The sequence below is a fragment of the Taudactylus pleione genome, unplaced genomic scaffold (assembly GCF_031769625.1).
Source record: "Taudactylus pleione unplaced genomic scaffold, aTauple2 ptg000278l, whole genome shotgun sequence".
In the NCBI taxonomy this organism is placed as follows: Eukaryota; Metazoa; Chordata; class Amphibia; order Anura; family Myobatrachidae; genus Taudactylus; species Taudactylus pleione.
Window position 1 is genome coordinate 7,470,376 of NW_028284680.1, and position 17,930 is coordinate 7,488,305.

Below are 17,930 nucleotides of genomic sequence, written 5' to 3' on the forward strand. Positions count from 1 at the left end.
GTAACTGGGGGATGGTCAGAAAAACGTGGGCGTGTCTGACCGTTTATACGCCGTTACATGGGCGTGCATAAATTAGCCATTGCGATTACATACGCAGCATGAGAGCCCTCTGCGTGTCAGGAGAGCTGCTGTATTTGAGACAGGTCAGACTTGCCGCAAGGGCAAGATGGCTGCTCGATGTGCGTCGATGTTACAGATATTTATGCAGGTAAGCGAAGTCAGACGGATATGAGAAGGCGGCAGTGGGCGTCCCTATGCTTGGTTATGCTTTGGAACTATTAGCATATTTTCGCAGCTGCGTTGCGTGCGAAATCGCACCTGCCACTGCGTTACCATCCATCTCTGTATCAGACATATCGTCATCATGTCTGATGTTACTCCCGGTGTTGACAGTTGCAGAGCATCTTGGGACCGAATTGTCTCTCTCGTACGGGCGCATTTTATGCTTTTATGGCGATCAGAGTGTCCAGCTCTACATGAACCCCATGATGTTTACAGATATTATTACAGATACACAACTTCATTTCCCTGGTCCTGTACTGTCTGACAGCGTCTCTTACACAGCTATTTAGAATCCAGCATCTCGCCCAGCGCCGTCTCCGTCAGAAGGATGTACGATATGAATAATACATTTCCCAACATCATTACCCGCATTGTGTCTGGGAGTCACACGGCTTCCTCCGCTCCTAATTAAATCAAACATGGGAATTAGCTTCAACTTGTAAATCCGAACAAAAAAACTGGGACTGCGCTCTATGTCATTTAAATTGTGAAATGGCAGAAAAAAATCATATAGCGGTCAGAATCTCCATAAACTTTTGTTTTAATCATGTTTAGAAAGTCATAAAATATATGTATAATTGTAATACACAGAATAATACAGCATTAATAAACATTTCCTATCAGATTAATAAAAGTGTGAACTTCCGTCCAGACTAGCATGTAAAATTCCTTATATATATCACAAAGTAACGTTCCATAAACATATAGTCTGCTGAAATTATAGGTATTAATTTCCTTAGGATATAAAGTTTCCTTGTTATGTATTCAAAGTTCCAATAGCTCTAAAAAGAAAAAATATAAAAAAAAATACGTAAGCACCCCCACCCACACCCAGCTCTAAAAAGCTGAATGCATAAATGTGATGGAGGGCTTCACTAGTGTCAGTGACTCAGCAGCGACGACGCCTCCGCGCCACGTGATGTCACTGCGTGTGACGTCACATAGGTGCCGCCCACCACCACTGCACCACCCTGAAGCAGCCCACCTGGCCCCGGCCTAGCCGACTATGTCCTCCAAGATAGGGCAGTCCCAGCAGCTCCGCATGAAGGTGGCCTGGCAGCATATATGTATATATATATATATATTTTATATACATAAATATATATGTACCGTGTATGTATGTATATATATATGTATATATATATATATTATATATATATATATATTGGAGTATGCATCATGTATGGTGTGGTTTTATAAGATTTCACAATATATTTATGTAACAGATGTTTTATTACATGGTATGGTTTGAATAATCACTTTATTTGTGGTATATATTCACTGTGTATTTATTTATATGATTTTTATCACGTTTATGTATATCGTGATTGTATGCGAATTATCACTATTTTTTTTTTTTTATTTTCAGCATGGTTATGTGCATCATCATTTTATGTGTATTATTTGTAATTATGCACTTTATATATTTATTTAATGCATATATTTGCAATGTTATCACAATTATTATTATTATCATTTATTTATATGGCGCCACAAGTGTTCCGCAGCGCCTTACAATGTATGTAAGACAAATAGGTGACCAGTGAATTACAGTATAATACCATACAGGACAAGGACATGGATACTAGACATTGCTACATTAGCGACCATAACACCCACAAAAGCAGCAAAGCTTAACCAACCTAGTGTTGCCCGATTATGTGCCCAGGTTATGACATGGCATTCCGGTTACCATGGGAACCTGGACACATTCCATGGGCGTCATTCACAGTTAGCTGCGGCTCACTCGAGACAGGAAGCTGGAGTGCGGACACCGGGGACATGGCCTCAGTATGTGGGGGAGGGTTCTGTTATGTAAGTACTTAAGATGAACTTGTTTTATCTGAGCGTCCTGATGACGGGGAATAACCCCGAAACGTTGAAATAAAACACCAGTTGTGTTTTCACTTTGATGTCCGGGAATTCCGCCTTTTCTCTGGTAATTATTATTTAAGTATGCCACCCCTATGGAGGGCACCCTGGCAAAGGAATTATTAACAGTTTCTTATATAGCGCAGTATATTCCGTTGCGCTTTACATAAGGAATAGTATTGGCTCGAATCACTGAGTGCCGGATTGTCTGGTTTATATATATATATATATATATATATATATATTTATATATATATATATATATATATATGTGTATATATATATATATATATATGTATACACATAAAGAGTGGGAAAGCACTGCTGCAGCTGGATCAATGATCACCGCTTCACTACAACGCAGCTGCAAGCTCAGTGTGTGTATAGACACACTAGCAGCGGTGCACACGGTATGGAGGGCAGTGGGAGTGAAGGATGGAGGAGGCTGACTCAGGGCTGTGCTGTGTTATTGATTTAGATCTGCCAGCTACATGCTATCTGATTTATCCAATTTCAGGAGCCACAGTGTGTGGCTGTGATGTCTTCTGTATGTTTCTTGTGGTTGATGGAGCTCTCTGTATTATATGGCACTCATTGCAATGTTCTTTGTAGTGTATGGCGGGCACTTGGATGTTTAATGTGTTATATGGCGGGCAATGATGCTTATGTAGTTTGTCCCTGCACAGCTTCTGTAGCCTGTAGTTTGTCCCTGCACAGCTCCTGTAGCCTGTAGTTGTCCCTCCACAGCCCCTGTACTGTAGCCTGTAGTTTGGCCCTGCACCCCCCTGTAGCCTGTAGTTTGTACATGCACACCCCTTGTAGCCTATAGTTTGTCCCTGCACAGCTGTAGTCTGTAGTTTGTCCCTGCACAGCCCCTGTACTGAAGCCTGTAGTTTGTCCCTGCACAGCCCCTGTACTGTAGCCTGTAGTTTGTACCTGCACTCCCCCTGTAGTCTGTAGTCTGTCCCTGCTCAGCTCCTGTAGCCTGTAGTTTGTCCCTGCACAGCTCCTGTAGCCTGTAGTTTGTACCTGCACTCCCCCTGTAGCCTGTAGTTTGTCCCTGCTCAGCCCCTATACTGTAGCCTGTAGTTTGTCCCTGCTCAGCCCCTATACTGTAGCCTGTAGTTTGTCCCTCCACAGTCCCTGTACTGTAGCCTGTAGTTTGTCCCTGCACACCCTCCTGTAACCTGTAGTTTGTCCCTGCACAGCCCCTGTAGTCTGTAGTTTCTCCCTGCACAGCTCCTGTAGCCTGTAGTTTGTCCCTGCACAGCCCCTGTAGTCTGTAGTTTCACCCTGCACAGCTCCTGTAGCCTGTAGTTTGTCCCTGCACAGCCCCTGTAGTCTGTAGTTTGTCCCTGCACAGCCCCTGTACTGTAGCTTGTAGTTTGTCCCTTTACAACCCCTGTAGCCTATAGTTTGTCCCTTTACACCCCCTGTAGTTTGTACCTGCACTCCCCCTGTAGCCTGTAGTTTGTCCCTGCTCAGCCCCTATACTGTAGCCTGTAGTTTGTCCCTGCTCAGCCCCTATACTGTAGCCTGTAGTTTGTCCCTCCACAGTCCCTGTACTGTAGCCTGTAGTTTGTCCCTGCACACCCTCCTGTAACCTGTAGTTTGTCCCTGCACAGCCCCTGTAGTCTGTAGTTTCTCCCTGCACAGCTCCTGTAGCCTGTAGTTTGTCCCTGCACAGCCCCTGTAGTCTGTAGTTTCACCCTGCACAGCTCCTGTAGCCTGTAGTTTGTCCCTGCACAGCCCCTGTAGTCTGTAGTTTGTCCCTGCACAGCCCCTGTACTGTAGCTTGTAGTTTGTCCCTTTACAACCCCTGTAGCCTATAGTTTGTCCCTTTACACCCCCTGTAGTTTGTCCCTGCACAGCTCCTGTAGCCTGTAGTTTGTCCCTGCACAGCCCCTGTACTGTAGCCTGTAGTTTGTACCTGCACAGCCCCTGTAGCCTGTATTTTGTCCCTGCAAAGACCCTGTAGTCTGTAGTTTGTCCCTGCACAGCCCCTGTACTGTAGCCTGTAGTTTGTCCCTGTACAGCCCCTGTACTGTAGCCTGTAGTTTATCCCTGTACAGCCCCTGTACTGTAGCCTGTAGTTTGTCCCTGTACAGCCCCTGTACTGTAGCCTGTAGTTTGTACCTGCACTCCCCCTGTAGTCTGTACTTTGTCCCTGCAGATCCACTGTACTATAGCCTGTAGTTTGTCCCTGCACAGCTCCTGTAACCTGTAGTTTGTCCCTGCACAGCTGTAGCCTTAGTTTGTCCCTGCACAGCCCCTGTAGTCTGTAGTTTGTGCCTGCGCAGCCCCTGTACTGTAGCCTGTAGTTTGTCCCTGCACAGCCCCTGTAGCCTGTATTTTGTCCCTGCACAGCCCCTGTACTCTGTAGTTTGTCCCTGCACAGCCCCTGTGCTGTAGCCTGTAGTTTGTCCCTGCACAGCCCCTGTAGTTTGTACCTGCACTCCCCCTGTAGTCTGTACCTGCACTCCCCCTGTAGCCTGTAGTTTGTCCCTACACAGCCTCTGTAGTTTTTCCCTGCACTTCTCCTGTAGTTTGTCCCTGCACATCCGCTGTACTGTAGCCTGAAGTTTGTCCCTGCTCAGCCCCTATACTGTAGCCTGTAGTTTGTCCCTGCACAGCTCCTGTAACCTGTAGTTTGTCCGTGCACAGCTCCTGTAACCTGTAGTTTGTCCCTGCATAGCTGTAGTCTGTAGTTTGTCCCTGCACAGCTCCTGTAGCCTGTAGTTTGTCCCTGCACAGCTCCTGTAGCCTGTAGTTTGTACCTGCACTCCCCCTGTAGCCTGTAGTTTGTCCCTACACAGCCTCTGTAGTTTTTCCCTGCACTTCTCCTGTAGTTTGTCCCTGCACAGCCGCTGTACTGTAGCCTGAAGTTTGTGCCTGCTCAGCCCCTATACTGTAGCCTGTAGTTTGTACCTGCACAGCTCCTGTAACCTGTAGTTTGTCCGTGCACAGCTCCTGTAACCTGTAGTTTGTACCTGCATAGCTGTAGTCTGTAGTTTGTCCCTGCACAGCTCCTGTAGCCTGTAGTTTGTCCCTGCACAGCTGTAGTCTGTAGTTTGTCCCTGCACAGCTCCTGTAGCCTGTAGTTTGTACCTGCATAGCTGTAGTCTGTAGTTTGTACCTGCACAGCCCCTGTAGCCTGTATTTTGTCCCTGCACAGACCCTGTAGTCTGTAGTTTGTCCCTGCACAGCCCCTGTACTGTAGCCTGTAATTTGTCCCTGTACTGTAGCCTGTAGTTTGTACCTGCACTCCCCCTGTAGTCTGTAGTTTGTCCCTGCAGATCCACTGTACTATAGCCTGTAGTTTGTCCCTGCACAGCTCCTGTAACCTGGAGTTTGTCCCTGCACATCTGTAGCCTTAGTTTGTCCCTGCACAGCCCCTGTAGTCTGTAGTTTGTGCCTGCGCAGCCCCTGTAGCCTGTATTTTGTCCCTGCACAGCCCCTGTACTCTGTAGTTTGTCCCTGCACAGCCCCTGTGCTGTAGCCTGTAGTTTGTACCTGCACTCCCCCTGTAGTCTGTAGTTTGTCCCTGCACAGCTCCTGTAGCCTGTATTTTGTCCCTGCACAGCCCCTGTACTCTGTAGTTTGTCCCTGCACAGCCCCTGTGCTGTAGCCTGTAGTTTGTACCTGCACTCCCCCTGTAGTCTGTAGTTTGTCCCTACACAGCCTCTGTAGTTTTTCCCTGCACTTCTCCTGTAGTTTGTCCCTGCACAGCCGCTGTACTGTAGCCTGAAGTTTGTCCCTGCTCAGCCCCTATACTGTAGCCTGTAGTTTGTCCCTGCACAGCTCCTGTAACCTGTAGTTTGTCCGTGCACAGCTCCTGTAACCTGTAGTTTGTACCTGCATAGCTGTAGTCTGTAGTTTGTCCCTGCACAGCCCCTGTATTGTAGCTTGTAGTTTGTCACTGCATACCCCCTGTAGCCTATAGTTTGTCCCTTTACACCCCCTGTAGTTTGTCCCTGCACAGCTGTAGTCTGTAGTTTGTCCCTGCACAGCCCCTGTAGTCTGTAGTTTGTCCCTGCACAGCCCCTGTACTGTAGCATGTAGTTTGTACCTGCAGTCCCCCTGTAGTCTTTAGTTTGTCCCTGCACAGCTTCTGTAGCCTGCAGTTTGTCCCTGCACAGCCCCTGTAGCCTGTAGTTTGTCCCTGCACAGCCCCTGTAGTCTGTAGTTTGTCCCTGCACAGCCCCTGTACTGTAGCCTGTAGTTTGTCCCTGTACTGTAGCCTGTAGTTTGTCCCTGCACTCCCCCTGTAGTCTGTAGTTTGTCCCTGCACAGCTTCTGTAGCTTGTAGTTTGTCCCTGCCCAGCCCCTGTAGCCTGTAGTTTGTCCCTGCCCAGCCCCTGTAGCCTGTAGTTTGTCCCTGCCCAGCCCCTGTAGCCTGTAGTTTGTCACTGCACAGCCCCTGTAGCCTGTAGTTTGTCCCTGTACACCCCCTGTAGTTTGTAGTTTTTCCCTGCACTTTTCCTGTAGTTTGTCCCTGCACAGCTGGAGCCTGTAGTTCGTCCCTGCACAGCCGCTGTAGCCTGTAGTTCGTCCCTGCACAGCCGCTGTAGCCTGTAGTTTGTCCCTGCACAGCTCCTGTAGTCTGTAGTTTGTGCCTGCACAGCCCCTGTACTGTAGCCTGTAGTTTGTCCCTGCACAGCCTCTGTAGCCTGTAGTTTGTCCCTGCACAGCCCCTGTAATCTGTAGTTTGTCCCTGCACAGCCCCTGTACTGTAGCCTGTAGTTTGTCCCTGTACAGCCCCTGTACTGTAGCCTGTAGTTTGTACCTGCACTCCCCCTGTAGTCTGTAGTTTGTCCCTGCATATCCACTGTACTATAGCCTGTAGTTTGTCCCTGCACAGCTCCTGTAACCTGTAGTTTGTCCCTGCACAGCTATAGCCTTAGTTTGTCCCTGCACAGCCCCTGTACTGTAGCCTGTAGTTTGTCCCTGTACAGCCCCTGTACTGTAGCCTGTAGTTTGTACCTGCACTCCCCCTGTAGTCTGTAGTTTGTCCCTGCACAGCTTCTGTAGCCTGTAGTTTGTCCCTGCACAGCCCCTGTAGCCTGTAGTTTGTCCCTGCACAGCCCCTGTAGCCTGTAGTTTGTCCCTGCACAGCCCCTGTAGCCTGTAGTTTGTCCCTGCACAGCCCCTGTAGCCTGTAGTTTGTCCCTGCACAGCCCCTGTAGCCTGTAGTTTGTCCCTGCACAGCCCCTGTAGCCTGTAGTTTGTCCATGTACACCCCCGTAGTCTGTAGTTTTTCCCTGCACTTTTCCAGTAGTTTGTCCCTGCACAGCCGCTGTAGCCTGTAGTTTGTCCCTGCATAGCTCCTGTAACGTGTAGCCTGAAGTTTGTCCCTGCACATCCACTGTACTGTAGCCTGTAGTTTGTCCCTGCACAGCTCCTGTAACCTGTAGTTTGTCCCTGCACAGCTGTAGCCTTAGTTTGTCCCTGCACAGCCCCTGTAGTCTGTAGTTTGTGCCTGCGCAGCCCCTGTACTGTAGCCTGTAGTTTGTCCCTGCACAGCTCCTGTAACCTGTAGTTTGTCCCTGTACAGCTCCTGTAGTCTGTCCTTGCACAGCTGTAGCCTTAGTTTGTCCCTGCACAGCCCCTGTAGTCTGTAGTTTGTGCCTGCGCAGCCCCTGTACTGTAGCCTGTAGTTTGTCCCTGCACAGCCAGTGTAGCCTGTAGTTTGGCCCTGTAACCTGTGGTTTGTCCCTATACAGCCCCTGTAACTTGTGGTTTGTCCCTACACAGCTGGTGTTCTGTAGCCTGTAGTTTGTACCTGTATAGCCCGTGTAGCCTGTAGTTTGTCCCTGTACAGCTCATGTAGCCTGTAGTTTGTCCCTGTACAGCTTGTGTAGCCTGTAGTTTGTCCCTGTACAGCTCGTGTAGCCTGTAGTTTGGTACACCTGTGAAACCGTAACGCAGGTGTCCTAAGGCGAGATCAGGGAGAACAGAAACCTACCGTGGAGCAGAAGCCCCTGTAGCCTGTAGTGTGTTCCTGCACAGCTCGTGTAGCCTGTAGTGTGTCCCTGTGCAGCTCGTGTAGCCTGTAGTGTGTCCCTGTACAGCTCGTGTAGCCTGTAGTTTGTCCCTGTACAGCTCTTGTAGCGGGATGTAGTTTGGAAGCCGACGGTCTAAATCCCGACCGCTGGCTTCCAGATGTTCTAATCTTGGCGTGGTACTAATGACAGGCGTCTAAATCTAGACGCCTGTCATTAACCAGACGCCGGAAGACCAACGCCCGGCATCCTTATCGAAGTGATGCCGGGCGCGGACAGCCACCCCCCCAGGAGGTTAGTGTTAGGCAGCAGGGAAGGGGGGGTTAGGCACTTAGAGGGGGGATTAGGGTTAGGCACTTGGGGGGGAGGTTAGGGTTAGGCACCCCTAAGGGAGGGTTAGGGGGGGGAGAATTAGGTTAGCGATACTTACCTTAGAGACAATCGGGATTTTCACCCTTGCCGGGCTGCCGCTGTTGGGATTTGAACCGCCGGACGCATGTACCTACTACACGCCTTGTAGCCTGTAGTGTGTCCTTGTACAGCTTGTGTAGCCTGTAGTTTGTCCCTGTACAGCTCGTGTAGCCTGTAGTGTGTCCCTGTACAGCTCATGTAGCCTGTAGTGTGTCCCTGTACAGTTCATGTAGCCTGTAGTGTGTCCCTGTACAGTTCATGTAGCCTGTAGTGTGTCCCTGTACAGCCGGTGTAGCCTGTAGTGTCTCCCTGTACAGTTCGTGTAGCCTGTAGTGTGTCCCTGTACAGCCGGTGTAGCCTGTAGTGTGTTCCTGTACAGCCGGTGTAGCCTGTAGTGTGTCCCTGTACAGCCGGTGTAGCCTGTAGTGTGTCCCTGTACAGCCGGTGTAGCCTGTAGTTTGTTCCTGTACAGCCGGTGTAGTCTGTAGTGTGTCCCTATACAGCCGGTGTAGCCTGTAGTGTGTCCCTGTACAGCCGGTGTAGCCTGTAGTGTGTCCCTGTACAGCTCGTGTAGCCTGTAAATTGAACCTCTCAGGCCCCTTAGTTTGGGGTGATACATGTACAGAGCCGGACTGTGTGACAGCAGCTGCTGGATGCTAGGAGCCTGATGGTGACTGTGAGTATTCCCCAAATATCACCCCTCAGTCCCAGCTCTGTGTGTTCACTGATGACATCACAGATACACCTGGGCACACAAACTCTTGCGGTACCAATCGGAAGGCATGCGCAGTGTGACTCAGATGTGTGCACAGTACTTATAACATCGGCCAACCGCATGAGCAGTGCGACCTAGAATCGGGCTTTATATGTTTTACTAGTTTTTAGTCGATTCAAAATAATAACGTTGTAAAATAAATGTAATGATTGCAGTCACATGAAAATGTCTGTATATCTGTAATTGATAGAGCATAAAACGGCTTACAGTGAATAAGGACGCATACTGTATATGTCGCTATAGTTTTATTGTCACTTCTACACTTTTCTTAAATGTTTGTATGTGAGATATATACAGTCAGGTGCATAAATATTTGGACATTGACAGAATTTTCATATTTTGGCCTCTATTCACCACCACAATGGCTTTGAAATGAAACAAACAAGATGTGATTTACCTGCAGACTTTCAGATTTCATTTGAGGGTAATTACATCCAAATCAGGTGAACGGTGTAGGAATTACAATGGTTTCTATATGTGCCTCCCACTTTTTAAAATTGCTCCCATGCGAAGTCGGAGCGGGTCGCTAGTACAGTATATAGCGGTGCCTAGACATTTTATTTTTATAGCAGATATGAGTTACAAATGTATATTGCAGATGCTGGGGTGATAAATAATGCATATGGGCTGGCAGGGGGTATCCAGGCGGGAAATGATTGAGAACCGCTGATATAATAAATCAATGGTTCTCAACATTTTACCTGGGTACCCCCTGCCAGCCCATTTATGTGAGGAAATCCAGTTTTTTGCATAGCGAGGGTATGAATACTAATGCAATTGATTATTTTCAGGGTTTTTTGTTTCTAATTCATTTAAAAAATAGTTGGATTATTATTTATTTTTTTTGGCACATTACTGAGTATTTTGTGTTGATTTGTGGAAATTTAAAGCTATCATGATTCCAAGTTGTAACACAGCAAAATGTGAAACAGCCCAAGTTGGGTTAATACCTTTTATATCCACTGTATAAAATATATTCTACAAGATAGCTAGCATAAAGGTTATGTATGAGATAGATAGATATATAGATACTTTATTAGGTATGAGATAGGAGGATATACTGTGTACGAGATAGATATACATGAGAAAGAGAGATGGATGCGCAGGATCAGCCAGGCGCTTACTGGCGGAGGGCACTACTGCGGACGGATTGAACAGAATACACTTTACGAGAAATATGCGATGACTGTGTGGCTACCTATTAAGCGCAGGGCCGTAACTAGGGTGGGCCAGTGCCCACTGCACAGAGCGCAACAGCCCTGTGGGCAGAACCGGCTGCCCACTACAATCACCATACGCCGGGCACCCGCTGCTATATATTAATAATGGTGCGGTGCGCGGTGCAGCACCTGGCTTTGAAGTGGACACTTATGACCATGCCCATCATTGATCACTAGCTGCACTGCAGATGGACCTGGTCACAGTGACAGGTCCCCGGCAGCACGGAAGGGCGGGGCCTTGCGGTTATTTAGCAGGCTGCACTCAGCCAAGTGAACTGCCGGGTCCTTTGCATCAGCCATAGGATGTTCTGCAGGGGCTGCTGGGAAATGTAGTCCCTTTCACCTCTGTGAGTAGTGTTACAGAGGTGGAAGGGACTATGTTTCCCAGCAGCCCCTGCGGAACGTCCTTTGGCTGATGCAATGGATGTCGGGTCAGGTGGCTGGTGCAGTCAGGGGGTTGATGCTAGATCCTATGTAGCTAAAGGACCTCTGCGACGTATCAACCACGTGGCCGCTGCAGGATGCTGGACCGCTCCTGCGTTACCATCCACGAGGGCATAGAGGGGCAATAAATATTTGTGGCGAGCGTAGTGAGCCACCGTGCCAGAAGCGTGGCAAGCGGACACTTTTGGTCCCCCGTTAGCATCCCCGTCCCTCCCCCTTTCATGCCGGGTCACGTGGGTGTGACGTCACAGGTCCCGTGCAGCCCTCTATTCTAGTCATAACCGTAGTCGGGGGCAGGGACCAGCAGAATGGATACTTACAAGGCCAGGTCTCTCTTCAGTGGGCTCCCGTCTGCACACCTCTCTTTTCTCCTGCATTAAGAGACTCAGCAGCGCTGATGGTAAGTACTGACTACAGTAACTCCCCAGCAGTTACTCCCCTACTGATAATTCTGATCATGTATATAATGTGCTGAGGCTACGTGTGTGTTTGTATGTATGTGTGCTGAGCCTACCAATGTGTCTATTTTTGTTTACCGAGACTGCATGGTTTGTGCATGTCTGCTGATAGTGTATGGTGTGTGCATGTCAGCCTGCTGATAGTGTATGGTGTGTGCATGTCAGCCTGCTGATAGTGTATGGTGTGTGCATGTCAGCCTGCTGATAGTGTATGGTGTGTGCATGTCAGCCTGCTGATAGTGTATGGTGTGTGCATGTCAGCCTGCTGATAGTGTATGGTGTGTTCATGTCAGCCTGCTGATAGTGTATGGTGTGTGCATGTCAGCCTGCTGAGAGTGCATGGTGTGTGCATATGTGATGAAATTTAAGGATGTGTGCTGAGATTAAATGATGTGTGCTTGGACTTCATGGGTGTGTGTGTTATTATTAATATTCTTTATTTATATGGCGCCACAATGGTTCCGCAGCGCCTCGCAAAGTACAATAACAAATGAGCAAACTCGTAAAACAGCGACTTACAGTACAAGACAATACAGAATAAGAACATGGTTTATAAACATTGCTGCAGCAATCATAACACTCAATAAAGCAGCAGGGCGTCAGCTAGCAAGTGTTAGGTGCCCTTGTGGAGAGTTTTGAGTAGATGATCGTATGAGTGAGGGAAGGAAAAGCACATAAGGGAAGAGGGCCCTGCTCGTGAGAGCTTACATTCTATAGGGGGGGAGACAGACAGGGGTGACACAGATAGGGTAGACAGTGAGGAAGAAGCATGTAAGCAGCAGGTTTGGATGACAGCTGGAAGGATTTGAAGTAGTGAGTCTTGAGAGCCCGTTTGAGGATTTGTAGAGAGGTGGAGAGTCTGATAGGGAGAGGGAGAGAGTTCCAGAGGTAGGGAGCAGCACGGGCGAGATCTTGGAGGCAGGAGTGGAAGGAAGTAATGAATAGGCAAGAGAGGTGAGATGCATTTGTAGGAGAGGGAGGGAGATTAGTGTGATGTAGATGAAGGTGTGGTGAAGTGAGAGGGAGAGGAGGGTGGGTGCTGAGCTTAGTGGGTGGGTAGTAGGGACCATTGTGGGGGAGAAAAGAATGAGAGAGGAGTAATGGAAGAGGAGAAGGAGGGAAGCAGAGGGGAGGAATACAGACAGAGGGGGGGAGGGGAGGAGACTAGGGGGGAAGGATAGAGGTGGGAACAGGGGGCAGAATAAAGGATTAGGTAGGCACAGAGTAAAGTGAGAATGTGAAGAAAACATGGTCAGGGTGTGGATGAGGTAAGAATAGTGTATGTGTGAGAACGACAGTGTTGAAGGTTTTAAAAAAATGCTGGTGAAAGAACACAGCTGGTGAATGCGTATGCTTGATGAGCAAAGTAGGGTTTTTTTTCTTATTGAGGGGAATATATGTGATTTAAAGTGTTTTGAAAATGAGTAATAAAAAAGAAATATGCATATGTGCTTAGGTTACAGAGACCACATATGTGTGTGTGCCGTGACAACAGTAAGTCCATAAGTCGGGGGGGTGGGAGGGGGCACCAATGCTCTTTCTTGCAGAGGGCACCAATATGTCTAGTTACAGCTCTGATTGAGCGCACAGAACTGTTGCATCTCATGGGAGCGTCCTGGGCGCATAGGCCGACTTCCTTGCTCCACCGCATCGTGCGCACGGAAATGAGATACCTGGGCGGAATGGGTTTCACACATGCAGGCACACGGATTTTCAGTATACACGGGCGGATTTTCGTGTTAACATAAAGGAATTAGTACGCCGCGGCCAAACGAAAAAGTGGCTGCAGATGCCCATGGCTCAGAATAAGGATAAGAAGATGGACAGATATGAGATAAGTGGAAGGATACATAGATCTATATGAGATAGGTGGAAGGATACATAGATCTGTAAGGTAGGTGGAAGGATACATAGATCTATATGAAATAGGTGGAAGGATACATAGATCTATATGAGGTAAGTGGAAGGATACATTGATCTATATGAGATAGGTGGAAGGATACATAGATCTATATGAAATAGGTGGAAGGATACATAGATCTATATGAGGTAGGTGGAAGGATACATAGATCTATATGAGATAGGTGGAAGGATACATAGATCTGTATGATGTAGGTGGAAGGATACATAGATCTGTATGAGGTAGGTGGAAGGATACATAGATCTATATGAAATAGGTGGAAGGATACATAGATCTATATGAGGTAGGCGGAAGGATACATAGATCTATATGAGATAGGTGGAAGGATACATAGATCTATATGAGGTAGGCGGAAGGATATATAGATCTATATGAGGTAGGTGGAAGGATACATAGATCTATATGAGATAATTACTGTATGTAATCTTGCTTTAGTGCTGACTTTTGTTATAAATCTCTTTATCTTATGACTTATTTTTTTTGCCAAGCAAACCCGCGTGACTTTTCTATTATGCACCCCGTTTCCCAATCACCAAAGCCGTCTTTAACTCACTTTTCTGCCCTTCTTTGCCACCTCCCACACCCTTGCTCACAGCCCGCACCTTTAGCTTCTATTAAAGAAACCAAATCAACGCCATCCGTCAGCATTAGCCCTCGTGCCGAACCCCGCACCCACCTTGTCTGCACTCTCCAATCAACCCTTGGCATATTATCATTACTACGTGGATGCTTCCGAGCAACCCCAAAATCTCATACTGCTACTACCAATACCTCCATGCGCTTAGCAACCCCAAACCTTGCCAATAATGCCTCCATGCTCTTAACAACCCCACACCTTGCCAATAATGCCTCCATGCTCTTAACAACCCCACACCTTGCCAATAATGCCTCCATGCGCTTAGCAACCCCAATCCTTGCCAATAATGCCTCCATGCTCTTAGCAACCCCAAACCTACCCAATAATGCCTCCATGCTCTTAGCAACCCCACACCTTGCCAATAATGTCTCCATGCTCTTAACAACCCCCAACCTTGCCAATAATGCCTCCATGCTCTTAACAACCCCAAAACTTGCCAATAATGCCTCCATGCTCTTAACAACCCCCAACCTTGCCAATAATGCCTCCATGCTCTTAGCAACCCCAAACCTTGCCAATAATGCCTCCATGCTCTTAGCAACCCCAAACCTTGCCAATAATGCCTCCATGCTCTTAGCAACCCCAAACCTTGCCAATAATGCCTCCATGCTCTTAGCAACTGCAAACCTTGCCAATAATGCCTCCATGCTCTTAACAACCCCCACCCTTTCCAATAATGCCTCCATGCTCTTAGCAACCCCAAACCTTGCCAATAATGCCTCCATGCTCTTAGCAACCCCCAACCTTGCCAATAATGCCTCCATGCTCTTAGCAACCCTAAACCTTGCCAATAATGCCTCCATGCTCTTAACAACCCCAAACCTTGCCAATAATGCCTCCATGCTCTTAGCAACCCCAAACCTTGCCAATAATGCCTCCATGCTCTTAACAACCCCCACCCTTTCCAATAATGCCTCCATGCTCTTAGCAACCCCAAACCTTGCCAATAATGCCTCCATGCTCTTAGCAACCCCAAACCTTGCCAATAATGCCTCCATGCTCTTAGCAACCCTAAACCTTGCCAATAATGCCTCCATGCTCTTAGCAACCCCAAACCTTGCCAATAATGCTTCCATGCTCTTAGCAACCCCAAACCTTGCCAATAATGCCTCCATGCTCTTAGCAACCCCAAACCTTGCCAATAATGCCTCCATGCTCTTAGCAACCCCCAACCTTGCCAATAATGCCTCCATGCTCTTAGCAACCCTAAACCTTGCCAATAATGCCTCCATGCTCTTAGCAACCCCAAACCTTCCCAATAATGCCTCCATGCTCTTAACAACCCCCACCCTTTCCAATAATGCCTCCATGCTCTTAGCAACCCCAAACCTTGCCAATAATGCCTCCATGCTCTTAGCAACCCTAAACCTTGCCAATAATGCCTCCATGCTCTTAGCAACCCCAAACCTTGCCAATAATGCTTCCATGCTCTTAGCAACCCCAAACTTTGCCAATAATACCTCCATGCGCTTAGCAACCCCAAACCTTGCCAATAATGCCTCCCATGCTCTTAGCAACCCCAAACTTTGCCAATAATGCTTCCAAGCTTCTTAGCAACTGTAAACTATGCCACTAGAACATTCATGCTTCCCAGGAACCTTAAACCATCTCACTAATATCTCCATGCTTCCCAGGAACCTTAAAGTGTCCGATTAATATCTCCATGCTTCCCAGGAACCTTAAACTATCCCATTAATATCTCCATGCTTCTCAGCAAACAGACCATGCCAATATCTCCATGCTTCTCATCAAACTCAAACCATGCCACAAAATACCTTTCTTACCCAAGTTGCAACCAAAACTATCAATATTCTCTCATCATCTCCCACCTTAACTACTGCAACCTCCTCCTTTCTGGCAGCTCAGACATCTATCCCTGCTGTAATCTGTCCTCAATGCTTTCTCTCATGCCACACCTCATCTGCTGCGCCCATGAATCCGGCCAAATGCTGGCACTATATAAATATGTTAATAATCCAACAACACCAATTTGTACATATAAAATTTCCTCTCAAAACACTCATGATATTATATTAATATCCTTTTAGTAAAAACCTTACATAATATAAACATAATAATGATTCTCTTTACTGTTGACCCCGTTGGTCGTCGATGGTTTTAAACCGTCAGACAGAAACCATGCGCCACCGCAAAATGCATTTGTGATTCACCATCGGGCTCAGCCATCGATATTATACCATAGGTGAAACCACTCAAAATCATGGTGAAACCACTCATCCATGGTGAAACCACTCAAAATCATGGTGAAACCACTCATCCATGGTGAAACCACTCAAAATCATCTTCAGACTATCGATGTGTGCTAAACCATCAGTGGCTGATGGTCAACTTTAATTCCCTTAGAAAATGAAATATAGTGAATTATGATCTCTTTATGTATCAGACACTCAAAATTGTGACTGTAAAATTTTCATTGTACTTAAGCTTCTTCGCTGTCACTGTAAACCAGATATACACACTTAATAATACCCAATACCTCATATCCAGTTTAATGTATATGTTTTCTAATCTACAATAGATTATGGAAGGCAAGTAACGGAGCCTGACATTTCACGTAGAACAAATATCAGCGACTTCCTTTATTATGAGTCACATATACCCCTTTTCCACCAAAATCCCGGGTCTGACCCAGGACTTGGAACACGGGACCTGATTCAGACCCTCTCGCTAGGATGCGTTCGCTCGTAGCTACCGATGGTTTGCATTGTGCTCATGCGTACGCATCGCAGTGCACAAACGAGAGATCGGGAAGCGTATGCTCGCCGCGCATAGACTGCCCTGTAAAATGAGTGACAGGAGAGGCCGTTTGCGTGTGGTTATAGGGGCAGACCACTAGAAACGAGGGAGTGGAGGTGCGAACGCAGGTGTGCCTGAGCGTCTTAGTGCCGTATCAGAGGCGCGCATAATTAACAGGCAGCGTCATAGTACACGTCACCTGGATGTATTTCACACTGAAGTGCGATCACATGCCTTGTCACTTGGCCGAATTTGCATTCGCATCGAGTGAGCGTACGCATCTAGCGAGCAGGTCTGAATGAGGTCAACGGTTCCAAGCCGGGTCTGACCCGAGATTTACCCCGTTCCCACTGCGGTGGCGACGGGTGCAGTGCCGGCGCTTGGAGATGATGTCATCACAAAGCGCTGGAAACTCCCACTCTCCCCTGAACACCAGACCAGAGCGGATCTGCGACCAGGGGAGAGTGTCTTTTGGCAGGGGGGAGGCTGTCTGATGTTACAGCTGTAACCATAGACACAAGCAGGGAGAGATTACACCCTCCTCGTAAGAAATGGGTATGGTGCGGACCACACGGGGAGGCTGTAATCTCTCCCTCCCAGGTGACAGCTGTCACACAGGCAGCTTCCGAATTGATCCAATCAGAGTGAGACGTGGGTTTTACCTGTGTAGAACCCTGCTTGGGACCTGGGACGAAATACCTTTGAAATTTCACAGACCTGCAACCCGAGTTTTTGCGGCAGTGGAAAAGGGGTAATAGTTACACAAATGCAAAAACATCGGAAACATCAGTTGTACACGGAACCTCTGAGCAAGCATATGTTGGCTCAGAATGCGTACCACTTTGTAGAGGCTCACTAGGGCATGCCCAGGAAACTGTCCTTTTTCTGGGAGATTACAATCTATATTCCTTATCACATGAATACACACACACACACACACACACACACACACACACACACACACACACACACACACACACACACACACACACACACACACACACACACACACACACACACACACACACACACACACACACACACACACACACACACACACACACACTCTCTCTCACTCTCTCACTCTCGTTATTTTTTGGCCTAAAGCCAATTAACCTACTGTTATGTTTTTGGAGTATAGGGGGAAACCG

At 47.6% G+C, this 17,930-nt stretch overlaps 1 protein-coding gene across 1 annotated transcript in view; it reads left to right on the top strand.

The window, feature by feature from the left end:
- The first annotated feature begins 2,029 nt into the window (after window positions 1-2,029).
- Window positions 2,030-17,930, top strand: part of LOC148513519 (surfactant protein C-like) — a 144,408-nt gene continuing 128,507 nt past the window's right edge. The window contains exon 1 of the mRNA XM_088481866.1: window positions 2,030-2,097. Coding sequence (XP_088337992.1) covers window positions 2,065-2,097 — 33 coding nt within the window. The 5' untranslated portion in view covers window positions 2,030-2,064. The remainder of the gene's footprint in view (window positions 2,098-17,930) is intronic.